Source organism: Anopheles funestus, chromosome 3RL (assembly GCF_943734845.2).
Source record: "Anopheles funestus chromosome 3RL, idAnoFuneDA-416_04, whole genome shotgun sequence".
In the NCBI taxonomy this organism is placed as follows: domain Eukaryota; kingdom Metazoa; phylum Arthropoda; class Insecta; order Diptera; family Culicidae; genus Anopheles; species Anopheles funestus.
The window spans coordinates 36,226,744-36,244,884 of record NC_064599.1 but is presented as its reverse complement, the minus strand read 5'-3'; the positions used below and the strand labels follow the sequence as shown (position 1 = coordinate 36,244,884).

The 18,141-nt window shown below is 43.3% G+C and overlaps 5 protein-coding genes across 6 annotated transcripts; 3 read left to right on the top strand and 2 right to left on the bottom strand.

The window, feature by feature from the left end:
• The first annotated feature begins 153 nt into the window (after positions 1–153).
• LOC125767679 (uncharacterized) lies at positions 154–3,713 on the top strand. Its single transcript, XM_049434505.1, has 2 exons — positions 154–486; positions 689–3,713. Exon 2 carries the CDS (start codon positions 1,007–1,009, stop codon positions 2,036–2,038), a length of 1,032 nt encoding a protein of 343 aa, XP_049290462.1. The 5' UTR covers positions 154–486; positions 689–1,006; the 3' UTR covers positions 2,039–3,713.
• A 190-nt stretch (positions 3,714–3,903) lies between these two features.
• LOC125767618 (uncharacterized) lies at positions 3,904–13,489 on the bottom strand. 2 transcript variants are annotated; one of them, XM_049434394.1, is made up of 6 exons: positions 13,051–13,489; positions 12,113–12,901; positions 7,049–7,399; positions 6,651–6,962; positions 5,921–6,565; positions 3,904–5,540 (listed from the first exon to the last, which is right to left on the bottom strand). In XM_049434394.1, the coding sequence occupies exons 2-6, from the start codon at positions 12,188–12,190 to the stop codon at positions 4,611–4,613; spliced, it is 2,316 nt and encodes a 771-aa protein (XP_049290351.1). In that variant the 5' UTR covers positions 12,191–12,901; positions 13,051–13,489; the 3' UTR covers positions 3,904–4,610. The 2 variants fall into 2 exon arrangements, with proteins under 2 accessions (XP_049290351.1, XP_049290352.1); XM_049434395.1 differs by having other exon boundaries at positions 12,113–13,224; positions 13,312–13,489.
• A 355-nt stretch (positions 13,490–13,844) lies between these two features.
• On the top strand, positions 13,845–14,524 carry LOC125767709 (U6 snRNA-associated Sm-like protein LSm5). The gene is made up of 3 exons (XM_049434541.1): positions 13,845–14,036; positions 14,115–14,311; positions 14,391–14,524. Exons 1-3 carry the CDS (start codon positions 13,988–13,990, stop codon positions 14,430–14,432), a joined length of 288 nt encoding a protein of 95 aa, XP_049290498.1. The 5' UTR covers positions 13,845–13,987; the 3' UTR covers positions 14,433–14,524.
• Positions 14,515–15,500, bottom strand: LOC125767695 (uncharacterized). Its single transcript, XM_049434524.1, has 2 exons — positions 15,226–15,500; positions 14,515–15,159 (listed from the first exon to the last, which is right to left on the bottom strand). The coding sequence occupies exons 1-2, from the start codon at positions 15,274–15,276 to the stop codon at positions 14,575–14,577; spliced, it is 636 nt and encodes a 211-aa protein (XP_049290481.1). The 5' UTR covers positions 15,277–15,500; the 3' UTR covers positions 14,515–14,574.
• A 725-nt stretch (positions 15,501–16,225) lies between these two features.
• On the top strand, positions 16,226–17,585 carry LOC125767690 (uncharacterized). The gene is made up of 3 exons (XM_049434516.1): positions 16,226–16,816; positions 16,897–16,986; positions 17,064–17,585. The coding sequence occupies exons 1-3, from the start codon at positions 16,584–16,586 to the stop codon at positions 17,476–17,478; spliced, it is 738 nt and encodes a 245-aa protein (XP_049290473.1). The 5' UTR covers positions 16,226–16,583; the 3' UTR covers positions 17,479–17,585.
• Positions 17,586–18,141: the final 556 nt, after the last annotated feature.

Sequence of the window (18,141 nt, the reverse complement as noted above, 5' to 3'; positions counted from 1 at the left end):
ATTAATTAGAACTATACTCCAATGTTTTCAGGCAACGCAATTACATGGATTGCATTTGATTCTGCTGCTTTTCATCAAACCGATGAACAACGGATTTGAACCACCCTGCATTATAAGTACTGAAACCAGCACTCTAAACCCATCATGACAGCATCCTTTATGAAATCAATATGGCTGTTTAGCAAAAAAAAATGCAGAGATGCAAAAAGTGTACCAGTGTAACAAACTCTGCAAAATGTGTGTTGTAATATGAATGGAACAGTCGTTTGCACAATTTCGGTACCCTAAAGAACCAATATTTACGGCCAGGTTCTAGTTTTTGTTCCCCTGAATCAGTACAAAGCACAGAAGCAACGCTAAACACCACTCAAGTTCGTTAGCAAGTTCAGTGCCGTTTCTGCTGGTAGCATTTTTGTAGCAATTGTACAAAGTTTGGCTTGCGTTATTCGCGAAACCGTGATTGAACGCTGTTTTCTTCACTGGATGGTAAGGATCCTTGATTGATTGTGGACAGGATGTTTGCCGTGGACACAGCACACGTTTTATGTAATTCGCACATCCCGTACCGTTTTAACCGTTTTGGCGCTGTTCTTTTCTCTATCGTTCCATCCTGCTCTCGCTGACCGTGCGACGTTATGCGCCCGTTCCATGCCGTTGCACTTCGATTACCTGCATTCGGGCACCGCAGCGCATCTTTCGTACGTTGATCGATCGACAGCAAACGGACACACAAATGTGTGAGGTCGTGAGAGTTGCTGCTGCTGCTGCTGTTGCTGCTTTCGTTACACCACTTTCTATTCGCCCGGGCGTAAAGTAGGAGCACGAAGAGTTGACCGATATTTATCGTTTTGCTTGGCCCCTATCCGGACGCAACTTCCATGCGTAACGGCGGGACAGGAAGCAGTAGTGCAACGGAAGTGTGGACCAACCGCGTAGTGTTTTGTGAATGGGCTTTCGGTGCCTGAGAGAAGAACGGCGAGGAGATAATTGAATCGCGGCAATAAACATGGATTCCGGTAACGGTGGCATCGGTGGCAGCAGCATCAGCAACAGCAGCTGTCACAAAAGCGATCTTAATCTGCTGGTGAAGAACATTGTGAAGATTCTGCTCACCACCTCGAAGTACCTGCACTGCCCGTTTTGTGCCGACGAGTACCTGTTCGAGTTTACGCTCAAGCACCATCTGCTGAAGAACCACGAGCGCGACCTGGAGAAGATTGTCCGCTCGCCGGACGCTAGCATACGGTTTTGCGAGAGCAACATCTGCCCGTACTGCGGGGCCCTGTTCTACTACATCTCCGCCCTTCCGAAGCATATCATGAACAGCCACAGCCGGGAGTGCCTAATGAAATGGCAAGCGATCGAACAGGAGAACAGCCTGGTGCGTAAGCTGGCCAACGATCCGAGCATTCAGTGTGTACCGTGTTCACCCGGGTTGAGCGATTTTTTCGACGAGCTTACCACGGGCAGCAGCCGGCAACATGCGGCCCCTAATGCGGGCAGCAGAAACATCATCCAGCTAACGAAACCTTCCCCCTTGCTGAAGACGGCCCTTCGCAACGTGAATCGCATTACGGCCGCGCAGACAAACGGTGGTACCGGGATCGATGCGTCCGGCACATCGGCCTGGTCTAGCTTTGGTTTCGACAACACTCAAGCGCCACGGCGCAACCTCACCAACCAATCCGTCCGACGGGAGCTACATTTCGGTGATGATCGCGGCCTGTCGTCCGGTGATGGGAACAGTGCGGGATCACCGTCACTCTGCAACCTTATCGCTGGCAGCTGCTCACCCTCACCGAGCAACGAATCGATCTCCTCGGTGCGCAAACCAAAGTTCCAACGGAAGCGATTCAACCTGCGCTCGATCAAGCCAAAGTTGAACTTCCGCAAGTACGTGCTGTCGAAGTTTTCCAAGAAGTATCACTGTAAGATCGTTACCAGTACGCCGAACAATTTCCTCGACGATGGCAATAGCCGCGATTCGACTCGGTTCCTGCACAATCAGGAACGGTGGAACCGGATTCACTTCGAATGACGAAGGTACGGTTCGCCGTTCTCGTGCGTCATCGAGTATCTGTGTGGATTACTGTTTTGTTGCGTGTGAAAGCAACGTGGCGAATGTTGTCCCACATCGAAGCCTTTCAAAGCTTGCATTTTGTTTCTTTCCTCATTCATTTATTTGTACCGTAAGCCGTCTGTCTCAGAAGTGCGACAAAAAAAAACCAATGCTAAACACGGTGGTAGAGCAGATGTGTGGTGTATCAACCTGGCTGTGCAATCATTTCTTTCCGCGAACTCTAGTGGTCATGCCACTGGTGGTTAGTGCACATCATGTAATGTTGATGTTTAATATTTCGCTACCATCGCCAACCGTTGAGTAGATTTAAATCGGAGATTTAAACAAAACGGAATGAAGTCTGTTGTGTATTATGATGATCCTCATCTGTGATCGGTACGGATGCCCCACGACACGAATGGAAGGCAAACCGCGTTACATCGTAGTGAGCAATGGATTTTCATTCGCCGTAGAAACAAGCCTTACTACACAATAGGAAGATGTGATTGCTAGGGGGACGGTGATCGGTTTAAAATATGACTAGATGTAAAAGTTTAATAATACTCGCGATTCTTTAGACAAAATGAAGAAGAGGGAAAAAAAAGAACGGCCAACAAGGACATTCCCATTCCCTCGGGAGTATTCGTTACATTGCTCGTAAACTATAAAAAAACACCAATATTATAACTGGACCAATAACAACGCCACACGAACATATTCGCTCGTGTTAGCGTTCGCTTCCAAATTAGATTCGAATAATCCACGAAGGTAAAACCCATTTAAGCGTAAGACAAGTACGGAAATATTAGAGTATGTTAGAAATGTATTACTAAACGGAATAGTATAGCATTTGATTCACTCGTTAATTTATTACCAATTCGACGATAAACGATAGTTTTAGGCGTGTAGGCTACGGCGCGTCGATAGTTTGTAGAACGTAGTGTAACAAAACAAATCATTCGAATCTCCCGTTCTCTTGCCTTCGATTGAACCTTAAACTAAAACGAAAATGAAAAAAAAAACAAGATGTGAAACGTAAACTCTAAAACACCAAGTTTTTCATCACTATCTAATAATAACTAATGCTAATGAAACGAAAACTCCAATACAATTATGATGAAAAGACAAAAAACATCAACAAATATTAGATAAAGAATTTTAATCGCTTCCCTCGCGTGCGCTTCCAAAAACAAAAAAGATCGTTAAAAGAGGAGAATAACCAATCGAAACTGTTCTGACCATGGTCCCATTTTGTTTTGAATTGAACAAGTGGGGGCTGTGGCCGCAAACAAGGAAACAAGGATGGATGTTTTTTTCAGCATCCGCAACGAAAGCAATTATCTTACACACTAACTAGCCTTATGCGGAAGTATATTCTTGTTAGCTATACAACATATTGAACAACGATAAAACGATCGCCATAAGCCGAACGGGAAGGAACGAACGAAAGCCCTACAAAGTTCGCGCGTTATCACCTGTTATTATATATTTCGTACTAACGGATTATTTATCAGTCGATCGTAGAACCGATGCTAGTAGCATTTGTATTAGTACCAAACGAAAAAGTAATTTATCATCAGCCAACAACAACAAAAATGGTAATCTCGTTAAAATATTTCTGTTAATAAACAAAACTCTCGTATTGCATTCCGTATGTTCCGGTTTCGGAGGTATGGTCAATTGTACACAGTAAAGAAACATTTTCGTAGAAGTTTTGATGAAATCGTTAGCTCTGCAAGATTTATGTATTATCTAGAATAATAATAATCCTAACCTTTTACTTTTCATTCGATCCTTTTTTCTTGTAATCTTTCTCTTTCTCTTTCTCTCTCTCTCTCTCTCTCTCTCTCTCTCTCTCTCTCTCTCTCTCTCTCTCTCTCTCTCTCTGTCCTGCAGTTCGTGCAGAAGAGCACACATTCGATCTTTTCCCAGTCAAATGTTCCACTTCTTTTGAGGTTTTTGTCTCAATGATATCCTCACTATCCTTGCACACTTTCCTAACCTACGGAAGAGTACTGAGCAAAACTGGTTCTATGCTTCAAAGTGTTCACTACCACCATTCACTAAATAGCGCTAAAACAGCTTCATTCATAGACCGGTACTATCGACTATGGCGAACACACCTGTCTAACGCTCAAAGCTTCATTTGTGGAAATAATGGGAAATAGTTTATTCTTTACTTGCCTCCCATTAGCTAGCGCACTAGTACGGAACATTTGAAATGGAATCCAGCATATTTCAATGCGTACATCGGAAGCCTGTTTATGATAGTAGAATAATGTGAAAACTAAAACAAATTAGCACGCCGCTGTTTTAACTAATTATGTATCACTTGAAAGCTGGTCTTGCTTTGAGTTTATGTGCCTTTTTTGCCCCCCTAATTAAACGTTACAAAACGTTACAACATCTAATCAAAATACCCTTCCACTGCTTCAGCCTGAGTCTTTGTTTGCCCTACAAACTTTAATTGGAATGTGTTCCAAGCACGCAACAAACGTTCGCAACTAACCGCACAAGAATATCATTTGGAGACTGCACGCATCTACACACCTTAAAGGCGAGCTATTTCGGTTAAATTAGGATTGGATTTCTTACCACCAACACTACCACCGGAACTGGCCGCTCCCCCAATACTAGAATAGTAGCCGGATTTGTCATGCACGTGTTCCACCATGCCACCGGATGTTCCGGCACCAGCACCGGTCAACGGTGCCGTTTCGAGACACTCGCAGGACAGACTGGAATCGGAACGGTTGTATGGGCCGAGCAGATTTTCGGTCGATTTCGTAGTGATCGTCGTGGTCGTCGTGGTGGTCTCCTGCAGGAACTGTGTCGGTGGGGGCGCATAGTTTTCCACATCGACAAACGCCGAATACCGTTCGTAGCCGTTCTTCTTCGGTATCGAGTTCCGGTGCTGGATGGTGATGGTCGTCTGGGTGCGTGTTGCCGTCGGTAGGTTCGTTTTGGATAGTGCCGCACCACCACCACCACCACCAACCTCGAGATACCCATAACCGTAGCCATACCCACCGTAACCCTTCATCGCAAGATTGTCCCAAGATTTGGGCTTATGGACGGCAGGCAATGGTGGCGGTGGAGGAAAGATGGCAAGCTGCTGCTGTTGTTGCGCCTGCTGCTGCTGCTGTTGCTGTCCTGCCCCTGGATGGTGTTGCGGATGGACGTACTTCTGTATGTAGTAATGGTGCTGGTGTGTGTGCGGTGTCCGGGCACCGATCGGTACGAGTGCGCCACTGGTGGTGCTGCTTCCAGCCGGTGGCTTCTTGTGTATCGAACCGGAAGCGGATACCGTGGTCGATTCGCTGTGCGGCTCCCAGTAGAGCGTGTCGGTGCTAATGGATGTGCTATAGGATGCGGGCGAGTTTTCGGCCGCCGGATTAAACTCGCTCGAGGTGCACGAATGCAAACTACAATGGCTGGCGAGACTAGCGTTTAGGTCATACACTTTCGAATGATGATGATCCTGCAATGGTAAGTGCGGTGGAGAAGGGAAATGGGTACCGGGCGGGGGCGGGACCAGGACAGGAAGGTAGAAAGCGAGAAAAGATGCCAGTGTGAAGATTATTACAGTTTCTAGCGCAATAGATACAATACAATAGCTATAAAAAGACGATACTACGTTGCAATTAAGATGGTAAGGACTAGAGAAATATGACCAGAACAAGGAAAAACGAAGGAATTAACCGGGCAGTAACTAAAAGCTGTTTCGATTAGCATCCGGTCAGCTGCATTTCCAAAACCGGACCCCAATGAACGCAAAATCCCCCTTTTATGCAACGGATTCTCACGGATTCTCTTCATGCTTCATTCCTACGCTGCCGATACCAAACCGTCGAAACTTACGTGCTTATCTTTATGACGATACAGATAGCTTGACTGTGAATGATGGGGCTGCTGTTGATGCTGCTGCTGTGGTGAAATATGTGGCTGTGATTTTGGCCGTGGAATACGGTCCTTTCCACCGTGTTCCTTCGCCTCCCTGTCACGATGTTTGTGCTTGTGGTGATGATCTTTATGATGCTTCGATTTGCGGCGCGATGGAACACACTGGGGATCGCAGCACGGGCTGGCAAGATCGTACGCATCCAGGCTGGTATTATCCTTCTCACCGGTACGATTTTTATCGCTGCTACTACTGCGCAGAAAGTGTCCCATGCAAGGGTTGCACGAGTGTCCATGCAGATGACCACTGCGCCGGGACGATCCCGATGATGACGATTTATGTCCTTTGGTGTCGTAATTGTGAAGACTTTTCGTTGGTGAGGCGGACGGTTGCTGCTGTTGCTGCTTACAGCCAACACCGGCCCCGAGTGAACTACTGTCTAGCGAGGAACCACGCATCATATGCTGATGGTCCTTGCAAAGTTTGGCCGCTGTTGGGTTGTTCGGTTGTTGAGCACAGGATGAGTATTCGGTTCCGCTGGCAGTTTCGCACGTTCCCGCAGCTTGGGAGGGATGGATCACGTAACGGTAGTTACTATCCAGGCACTGGGGTACGGTAAGAAAGCAGACCGATATATTATTTCGAACGATTCGAACAAGAAATTAAACTCCACCACATCGCATGACTTACATGATAGGCCAGCATAAATTGTGCCGGTGGTGGTACGATGTACGTTTTCTGTCGGAGCAATTTCTTCACGTCCTCGGTCGAGGCTGCCGGACGGCAGAACGAAGGCCCGGAGTTTGATTCTACGTCCGTCGTCGAACCGGGATCAATATCATCCCCCGTGGTGGCGGCGTTCGCTTTCTTTCTCGCGGGTAAGCTGTGCGTTTTCCACTTTCCTTCCAACAGTTCGCGCTCCCGCATACAAATCCTTTCCAAATCGGCCATCTTGCTTTTGAGCAGATCCTGCAGCTGGATGTACTTTAAGTGTAGCTCCACCTTGTGGATGAAACAATTGCGAAGAGTGTGCGTTAACAACTGACAAACATCCAAAGGGAATTCATTTACTAATTTACTATACATACCTTTCGGCAGCAGTCCTCGAACAGCACCACCATGCGCATTCTATTATCACAGTTTTTGATAAAGTTGACCAGATCCTTGTGTTCGGCCTTCTCCATATCGTAACCGTTGATCGAAAGGATGACGTCACCTTCGCGCATCCCGGCCCGGTACGCTGGCCCATCGTACTCAACGTAATCGACGTACGTGATAACTTCAACCTCCTGCTCCTTTTTATAATGGATGCCGTAACTTTGCAACGTAAACCCGTACGAACCGTTTTTCTTTTCCACGATGATCGTACGCCGACGTCGATCTTCGTCCGGTTTGGTGGAGGTAACGCGATCCGGCTTCACCTTCTCCAGCACCTGTGACTGTAAGCATAATTGTAGAAGTTTTTTTTACGAATTAATTAGTACAGTAAAATAATTATTTGAAAAGTTTTTAGAGCATTATTATCCTGTCATTCAAATCTTTCATTTGTACTAGAAAAACGGTGTGGTGTGGTGAAAAACTGATATGTGGTGAATAACTGTACGCCTAAATGTATGCAATACACTCTGCTTACGGTGATTCGAAATTTAGTACAACTTTAGCGACAACGTAAAGTTGATCACGTGCAGCGTGCAGCGTGCAATTGATGAATGTTCATAATTGAAAAATGGCTCGATAATCATTAATGGGTTAATTAATAAAAAATCAATAACGAAATTAAAGGCCAAAGTGTAATCAATTCGCAACGCGAAATTGCAAATGTTCAAGTTTTGTAGGCGTTTTTCTCAATACAACATTTGGCACACATCGGTATCAGAATATAATTCCCCAAATTCCGGTAAACCGAACAACTTCAAATCGAATTATATATCACAAAATTCTTTTATAACTTTACTTGTTGAGAGCTTGAACTTGTTGAGAGCCAAAATTTAAGTCAAATTTGCATTTTTTACATTTAACATGTTGTGAATAATTATTAATTGCTGTAAGTACATTTTTTTGTAGTTATTTGTTGTATTTAATTTAATTTTCAATTTGTACCGCAAGCTCAGATTTTTCTATAGCGCTCTGAGAAAAGGCGTGTAAAAACGTAAACTCTTGTGTTTTTGGTATAACTCCTATATTTTTAATCATTGGATAAAACTATTGTGTTTGTTTTTGTTTCATTTACTCTTCACTGTGTGTATTTTGTAATAAAAAAAATACTAACATTCCAATAAATTAGATAATTGCCCAATGAATATATCACAACACTGACTATTGTTCGAGTTCCTTTAAATATTGAATAAGAGTAAAGTAGAGTGTGTTTCAACAAGTTTTTTTATTCGTTAAGAACGATCAGGACATATTGCTCATGTTTAGAAAAGTGTTTTGATACTTTTTTTTCAACTATGTCAGTCTTCCAATTATTTGTGAAATAATCATAGTAAAGATAATGGAGACTAAATATTGAGGGGTTGCCATTTAATAAATAAAATAATTTTACTAAAGAAATTTCATTTCAAATCAAACAGATTGCACTTTTCATAACTCGAATTCAATTGACTGTGTACATATTCCTCCATAAAAAAATATTAGGAATTATAAAATAATTATCTTATTGGGCATAGATTTTTCGCATAGAAAATCCTCTTCCCAAAGTATGCAATTTGCATGGCAAACTAAGCAGCTAATCGAATTGATTGGCTGGTTAGTTTTATAAAGACTTTAATAATTTTTTATTCCTTAGATGGCAACATTCTCAATTATTAACCGAATAATTGTATGCCCAAAAAAGATAACGGATTCAGTAAACAATACTTTTATACTGCACAGCACCTGCAGACAAGAAACAAAAGGCAAACCCAAACGTGGCACGTGATTGCGTGTTCTTTTCCCTTACCGGGTACACTTTCAATCAACTAATGCTCAACGTTGTGGGATGTGCCCCACTTTGCCCAGTGTTAAACACCGTACCTACAGGTGTCGTATTATAATAGCAAAACAAAACAAAAAAAAAGCAGTAAAACCTCCGCTCACATGAGTGCAGACACTTCTATGTATGCTATCTCATGGTGCATCCATTAAAAAAAGATCATCACAAGACTCTTCTAAGCTGCAGCGAAGAGTGCATCGCGTGCCGCATGGGCTTTGTTTGCTGCAGCCGAAAGGAAAATGACTTACTAAATGGGATGTTTTCGTTTGGTTGTTAAGCGAAGAAAAGAGCCCCAACGGGTAAAAAGGATAAGTGGTGCCCGCTTTTGATTACGCCACGGATCTTGTCTCATTCCGCTGACTCGCCTGCTTAAGTGAAGTGGCTGTTGTGTTTCGACCTAGCGGTGTGTGTGTGTTGCGAAGAAGGAACGATGCCAGGTCGTCCTTTTTTTCGAGCCATTTTTCCACTCCGACTAACTGTAAAGCGTTGGTGTTGGGTAAAATTTTGCCTCCAGTTTGGTGGTAGTCACCAGGCACCGGGCACTATTTCTTTTCCAGGAATCGTGTCACCAACGGATCGCCCTACACTGTTCACCCATTCCATCAGCCCGGAAGCTACTCCACCAGAAGGATAAGCATTTCGTAAGCTATCGATTTCTTTTGCTCCTCATGGAGGGTTCGTTCGTTCGTTGGTTCGCTCCAAGACCGGGCTCGCGCGCCTAAAGAACGTTGGCGGCAACCACAACAATGTAAATCATACTGCTCTATGCTGCCGGCTTATGTGACATACAACACCCCCACGCCCCAAGAGTGGGGCTTGAGACGAACGCTACGAAATCAACAATAATGGTTGCACAGGCCACGTGAGCGTCAAGTGTAGAAATTGTCGTCGGTGCTGTGGCGGTCGTATGTCACGTGAACCGGCGCGTCATTTCCACTGCTCGTTGATAATGGAACGAACGATAGAAAAGGGGCCGAGACACTGTACTACAGTGCACAGAGCGTCTGAGAAGCAGTTGCTAGCGTTGAAATGTGCGGCCGGGAAGAACCGGAACTAACAAGGATCTTTGTAAATAGAGGATGCTTCCGGAGGGAAAACCGCTAAAAGGATCTCCAGCAAGGGTCTTCTACCGGGTCACTGACTAAGGCTTTTCTATGTCTGTATTGACATGAGAATGAGGATATTGTAGAGGACTGGGAAAGGATGGTCGGTAAGCCGTACAAACAAAACGCAGCAATGGTATTCAGCCATGTTCAAGACTTTCGAGACTTCATTGATGGATGTGGCGCAAAAATAGTGTGACGAGTATGGAGCCAAGGGTGAACATCTTCAATTCATCATCTTGAACAAAGTAGGCATAGATGATGGGAATAAAATAGAGAAAACCGTCACCAGGATGAGGTGATGGGAATGTGTAGCGCAATGTTACTTTTATTAAAAAAGATCATCATTGGGAAGAGGGGAGAGAGAGCGACGGAATTGAACATTTCATCTTTTTAATCTGAAAATATTTCCTTACACACCGCTGCCAGGGAGTGTAATCTAAGCGAAGGAAGTCGGTTTTTTGCTTGCGGGGACAAAATAAATCCTTGGCTGTGAGAAAAAGAAGCAAAAAAGGAGGGAGCATTTTTAATCTTTTAGTACTACACGCTCCAAATGGTAATAAAAAAGGCACAATTCTTCTACGCGGATTAATATGAGTGGGGACGTATTAAGTGAACCAATCTTTCAAATTTGATTTTAAGTAGGTAGATATTTTTAGAACATCATTTCCGTTTTTAGTAGTTTTTAGTAGTAGTTTTATGAACAATTGACTCTCTGTGTCTCTTCTTGTTTTACTATTATAACACAATCTGCTAAATAAGACCGAAGAATTTCATAAATATTTGCTTTGAGTTTTGAATTTAGAATTCAACCAAACCGTCATCCATTTTAACCCATTTGAACAAATTTCGGTTCAAAAAGAAGTTCGATACTTGGATGCTGTATTAAATCGATCCATTTGTTAAGCGGACATTAATTGAAGATGAGAAATGGGTCAAATGCGACAATATTTTGTAAAAACTATCATGATCACAGCGCGATGAAGCAGCTTAAACGGTTGCCAAAGCAGGAAGGTTTTGATTAGTATTTGGTGGTACTGGAAAGAAATCATATATTATGAGTTGCATCCGTACGGTCAAATACTAAATTCAGAACTTTAACGTCAAAAAGTGGATCAATTAAAGTTCGCGATGGACCAGAAATAATACGAATTGGTCAACATAACAGGTGTTGTGTTCAAACAGAACATATAGCCCGAACATGGGTCTAAGCAATTATTTACTTGTGCTTGCATTGCAAAATTCGACTTTTAAAATGGCAATAAATTATAAAACAAAACGGTACTGATCATAGTTGACCTAAATTTTTACACTCAGAAATATGTTAAATTTAGTAACGCATTTTTGGCAAAAATATTTGTTATACTTCATTGGTTGAAGTTAATTTATTGAATGATACCTCATTGAGGTGAAGTGCAATATATAGTTTCTTCAGATGTGTTTTCAAAGGTTACTATGATATAACACTAAATACAACATGGGTTACTATGATACAGTACTGAATACAACAATTATTGATTTCTTTTCCACTAACCTTATATTATGATAAAATCTAATAAACGGAATGGAAACGTTGATAATTGTCGTGCTTATATCATGTTTCAAGTTAGTAAAATTTCTTTTTTAATTCAATCTTAAACGTAAATCTACCATTAATCGATGCTGACATTCGTTCTGAAACAGTTCTCGTTTGCTGCTTGGCGTCACTTATAGACACCATATCGGACAAAGCAGAGTGAGAAATCAAACATACCCACCTCAACACGCCAGTCTAAATGAGAATGTTAATTACATTTTTCTTAGCAGCACGTTTTCGTCTCCATTGGAAACACACACGCAGCGCATACTAATGGGATCCCGTGGCGATGAGTACTAAAAACGACGGCATGACATCAGCGCAAAGACAGTCGGAAACGGAATGATTTCCCGCGGTGGGCATGATTATTGTTTTCATTCCATTGCATTCCTCTGGCCAACGTTTCCCAATCCCAGACAAACAGTGAGTGTAAATTGTTTCTTTCGCCACCCCCCATTTGGTATATTTCACTCCTGTTTCGGTTGTACATAGAACTTACCGACGATAATTCCAGCTCATCGTCGCTGTAAAGATTGTTTCCGGAGCGATACTTCCGGCTGTTCCGGTCTGGGTTCATCTTGATGGGTTGGAAGTTTCTGCACTGCACTAAACCTTCTTCCAGTTGGATCCGTTTGGATGCTGCACGCTTAAAATCGATTGCAGCTAATCTTTAAATCATTAGCAGCATCACCTTTAATGGCAGCGTGGGAAGGTTGATCTTTTGCTGATTACATCTAAAAACTGTTCCATCAGCATTTGGCACTTGTTTCGCAAATGTACAAGGATTCTCCTTTGTACGGTTTAAATGCAAACACACACACACACGCACGTTACACATTCGCACCCACTAGTTAGCACGGGTAGGATATGTTTGATCCCTTGCTAACTTTTTTTTTCGCCTTCTTTTTCGCTCGTTCACAGTTGCCACGTTCCCAAGCGATGGCCGGAAGAATCGATTTTTGCCCCTTTTTGCGTAATTTAAACTTCCCACACTCTGTACAGTTTTCTGCCATCGATTTTTGCCTTTATCCTCCCTGAAGCACGCGCCACCTGCTTCGGTGCGACGACGGTGCACAGGTGACATGCGAGATGGTTGGCACACATGTCCTGGATTATTAGAACGAAGCGTGCTGTGAAGGACATGTTTTTTTATACATGCACGCGTGCGAGTAAAAGAGAGCAAGAGGAAGTAGAATAGCAAACAATGCACAATGGATCAGCGTAGACTAGACTACACACTATACTGCCGTGTTCACACTATTTAAAACACACACACGTACACGAAATGCTGGGCACGATTAAAGAAAGCTCGATAAAATTAGGAGTGACCCCTTGTGATATGGAAGAAACAGCCAAACAAACTTTTCATCGCTCGTCGTAAAGTTTGGGCAGACGAAACGCCTGTACGATGCAGCACGAATGGAACGCACAAATTACCACTTGCTACCAGATGGTTGCTGGAACACTTTCTTTATCACACGCACTTCAAGGATTCGAAGTAACAAAGCGGTCGCCATGTTTTTCATTTTTTGCTGCTTTTTTTGCACAAACACTCTAATCACAAAGAAATTTTCCCAACGACGAACACGAGCGAATAATAGGTTAAATGTACTAGCAACGAAAAAAAAACGAGGATGAAACACAGAAGCAGAAGGCCGGATATCTTGGTAATGAGCCACGGAGGAAGCCGCTTCATACGGAAAAGGCTAGGAGCATGCCGGACACGGTGCGAAGATGAAAGAACGGAAGGATAACCACCAGCCACCCGCAGCACCGTACGTTATGCACTGCACGAAGCTGTAAACGAGCTGGGTGCACAGCACTAGTAAACGACCTCAGCGGGTGTTAGTGGCCTGAGTTCAACTAAATATGACAGCATCGAACGCACTTTCGCGATGCTGTGTTTTCTTCCACAGCGAGCAGTGTAATAAGACGCATGTGCTGAAAATTGCATCGAGTTTTCATTGTAAACCACCGCTGAAGCGCGGCAACGGTATCAAAGGACCATATTTTAAATGACATTACATTGCAATGTTGCATTTTCCGTGTGTAATTTAGCGCAATAAAATTTAGCTAGTTTTTTGCTGTAATTTTTCGACTCGCAGAATGTGCCATGATTGTGCAAATCGCCTTTACAGGGAGCGAATAAATTCCTTCACAACGAATCTTTTACCATGCTGTAGTGTACGTTCCACTTGAGAACAGCTACAGTGACGTTTGAAATGTCAACGTAGCTAACGATGTAAACAAAACATTTTACCGGCGTCGCGGGATAAAAAGCACGCTCTTTTTCACTTGCTTTTATAGCGCTAATTTTCCGGTGGGAAAATTGTGTAAATCGTAAAAACTCCACCAAAGCGTAGAACTGCGTTGCATGATGGCACAGACGGCCGTAGCGAATCAGTCGACATTGCTTCCGCTAGGTATGTATCAAGCGTGGTATGTAACAATCGAGTAAATGAAGCTAATACTGGTTTAACATATTTACTCACTGCGCACAGAACTGGTGGATAAATGTATCGGCTCTCGGATACACATTATCATGAAGAACGATAAGGAGATCGTGGGAACATTGCTCGGATTCGATGACTTTGTCAACATGCTGCTGGAGGACGTGACGGAGTACGAGAATACACCGGAGGGACGGCGGATAACGAAGCTGGACCAGATCTTACTGAATGGCAACAACATCACGATGGTAGGTGACATCAACCCGGAAGACAAAAGCTATAATGTGTCACACAGGTACTAATATATTTCTGTTGTTCCGCTTGCAGCTTGTACCCGGTTCCAGCGGTGACCTTCCAGATGCATCATAAGTCAGATTAAAACCATGTTTTCGGATGGATGTTGTGAAATGGGTGTGAAAATTAATATAATTACAAAACAAAACCCCCAGACTAAATGGAAAAGGTAATAGTTTTATTATGTCAACATAAGAACGAAAGAGAGGAAGGTTCGCTATACACCTACAGTCAATATCACGGGCATCGCTTCAACTTCCTTAATGTTTTCCTTAATTTCCTCTTCCTTTTCCTTATCCACTTGGTCTCTTCCGAGCACGGTTAGAATTGGTGCGATCGGCGTAGTTGATCGTACCGTAGGTAAACTGGCAGTACTCGATTCAACCGTCGTTAGATCATCTTCTGTCTCCGTGGTGAATGCTTCTGTCGTAGTATCATCATCCTCTTGCTCCTCCATAGCAGTAACATCTGTAGTTAGTTCTTCGGATAAATCTTCACCGACAACTGTTATTTTCACCACGCCCTGTGCATCGGTATCATTTGTATAGACCAACTCTTCCGTTTCCGCCTTAATGCGATGCTCTTCCGGGGTTAGAGAAATGTGCATAAGCGAAGGTAACACATTGGCAGACTCCAGGTGAAGTACCGCAGGCGTTTCCGTTTCGGTGCGACTATTAACGGCCTGTTCCTTATCCTCACTAACCACCACGAAACTGTTGGCAATGTTGGTAAGAGCCGCACCAAGCCCGGTCATATTCTGTGCCACCGGTACAGCGTTGGTTGTGGTCAACAGTACACACAGCTGCAAAGGGGAAAACTATTTTATTTCCATCGAAGAAAACACCGACCTGTCGGTTGCGGGACGCACCACAAAAGGCACCACAATCGTCATCATCATGGTCGTCGTGTACGGCTGCATTCGATGTCCCTGCCACAATCGTTCTCGAGCGATAGAATCGTACTAAGTTTCTGTCGTTACTAAACACAAGGCTTAGCTTTGTGGCCTCTGCATGGCCGTTCGTATGTTCCGTTTTATCTGACCAAGAAGGACGATAATAGGTAGTGTACTCAGTAAAGAGTGAGAGGTAAAAAAGAAGATTCATTCTTCACACCCTGCACACTCCACTGCGCGGTTGACGGCCGACGAACGACACATGGCGTTACTGATTTGTCGTGAAAATTAGCATCTTCATCGTCACATGGTCGTGAAGGACTAATTTAGTGCGACGTCAGTATTCAGCGCCCGGGTTTTTTTATTCGCAGTTTTCGTGTTGCTTTACTGTTTTATTTGTGTTCTTTTCTTTTTTAGGGTGCATTTTTATCTACGATAAAGAACGTACGATGCGATATGATTCATTGCAATTGTAGAGAAAAGAAAGATGTCTCACCAGATACAAGTACTTTACAGGCTAACATTGATTTTAACGCCAGTGAACTTTAAGGCTTGAGTCAAATGTTTATAACAATATTTTGACCTTGCTAATGCTCATCTGTAGATTGCATTAAAGTTATAGATTCTGGCAATATGCTAATTAATTTCTAGTGTTTTCCGCTAGTCTGTAGAAGTGGATCACGTTTTACGGTTCGTTTAATGTTTTTAGTTCAAAAAGCTTCAACGCTTTCATGAAAAGCCATTTTATTTTTGTTGTTGAAATAAATAGCTTTTTTATATGTAAATACACATAAATAAAATGATTCACCAAGAAACAGCTGTGAAATGCTATCCATGGTCAAGTATCGGCCAGAATCAGCGAAGATAAACCGTATTATACTTCTTCATCATCAGGCACGATGAATTCATCATGTCCTACCCTACACGATACCCAGGGCAATAGGATAGTTTGCTGTTCTTCTGGTGTGAATCTTCTCAACCTGATAATTAGTGACCCGTTTCTACCCCCTTGGTGAGTGTGTGTGCGTATGTGTTGATATCGCTCGATCCGAGTTGTATCCGTACGAAGCAGAGTTTCGCTTGATGACGCTGCCTAATTGTGGCCATTGTGGCGATACCGACGACAGTCATCGTGCAGCTAACATCCGTGTGCTAAAATTGGTGCACGAAAGAAATACACATATATATAGACCCGATGGAACACACCGGAGAACGGTGTCATTCGCATGTGAACGTCCGGAACGGAGAGCTGCGTTCGATCTGCACGGCACTCACTCACTCACTTAATATTACATCAAATCATAATCACGTGTACCTTTAAACGAACAAAACAAATGGCTACAAAAGGAACCTCGGGCTGCGCACTTTTGGTGGCCACAGTGTGCTGTCTGTTGTGCGTCGAAGCGGGACCACTGCCAAAGGAACAACCAGACGATAGTTCCTCCGAGGAAGGACAAGGTCATCCACTGAACTCTCTGTACAGTCCGGTTGAATATGGAGCAACCGTTGAAAGCGACGAGGCCACCCTTATGGGGATGAACAATTCCACAAACACTACCAAGGAGCTGTAAGTGGATTGGATATACGTTTCGTCCTATTAATCAAAACTAGCATAATAAAAATGATTCTTCCTTCTTGCGCCTACAGGTACGTGATCAAGGCAGTTGTTTATGAAATTGGAATTCTTGCAGATGTCCCAGACAATGAAACACTCGAGGAGGGCGATGAACCCATCACGTAAGTCAGACTGTAAATCTATCCGCTTAAAACCCATGCTAAAACTTTGGTTCCGAATATCTCTTCCCCGCCTACAGACACCAACAGGTCGATCTGTCCTTCTTCAGTCACGGTGGTAACGATACGCATCTCAACCTTGGCGATATCCCGGTACCGATTCAAACCAGCGTACAGGGGCAAGTGTTTACCGGCATTGCACCGGTGCACGTCGGTACTGTGCCGACCAATTTAAGCGATCTTCTTTCGGCCCTTCCGATCGCCGGCACGGTGGTAAACATTTCGCAAACGAACAGCTCCTACGTGGAGGTCCACAAACACAACATTAGTGATGCGGCCGTCCTGTTGAACAGCCAGCAGGGTTTGAATAGCTTGCCGTTCAAAAGCTCGGTCAGTGAGCCCTTAGTACCGGCCAGTGTCGATGAGACGGTGATTGGACTGACGACTAAAACGAAACAACCGCCCAGTGCGGACGTTGCGGAGAAGGATGAGTAGAGGCTGGGAGAGAGTGATAAGCTTATGTTTATATTGATAGGAGCGTTATAAAATATACTTTTACTGATTTGTATTCGTTATACTTTTACTGATTTGTATTCGTTTGTTTGTCGCTTTTTTTTTCGGCAAAAAAAATCAAAGATCTCGAAAGAAAGATCTTTTCTAAACTACCTATACCAAATTATTCCATTCCCTCTAACAATTGATTATATAAACAAAAATACACATTAAAATCTTAAACCTAATGCGTGGTGTGTGTTTTTTATCTTTAGCTCAATATCCCAACTGACTGACTTTCAATATATAACAAATTTATATTACTTTCGCATCATTTCAGTCTAATGCAAGCGATTATTAACTGATGCAATCGTATCGCGGAGTGTTGTTACCATTTGCATTCAAACGGTCTGTTTGTTGCTGTGAGAAGAACGTCTTAATTGCCGCTTGTTCAAACTGTTACGCTTACCTACAATCCGGGAATGTTTGCCGTCTTTCATGTTACCAAACATGGCAGAGCGCGTCTAGCGCCTAGTCCAGTAAACATTATAATCATCGATAATAATTCACCCCGATTTACTTCATTCATCCGTTAAGCTGTTTTGATCAGCTCGATCACACCAACGATTAGCACCTTCCGCACAGTAGACGATCAACAGTCGACAG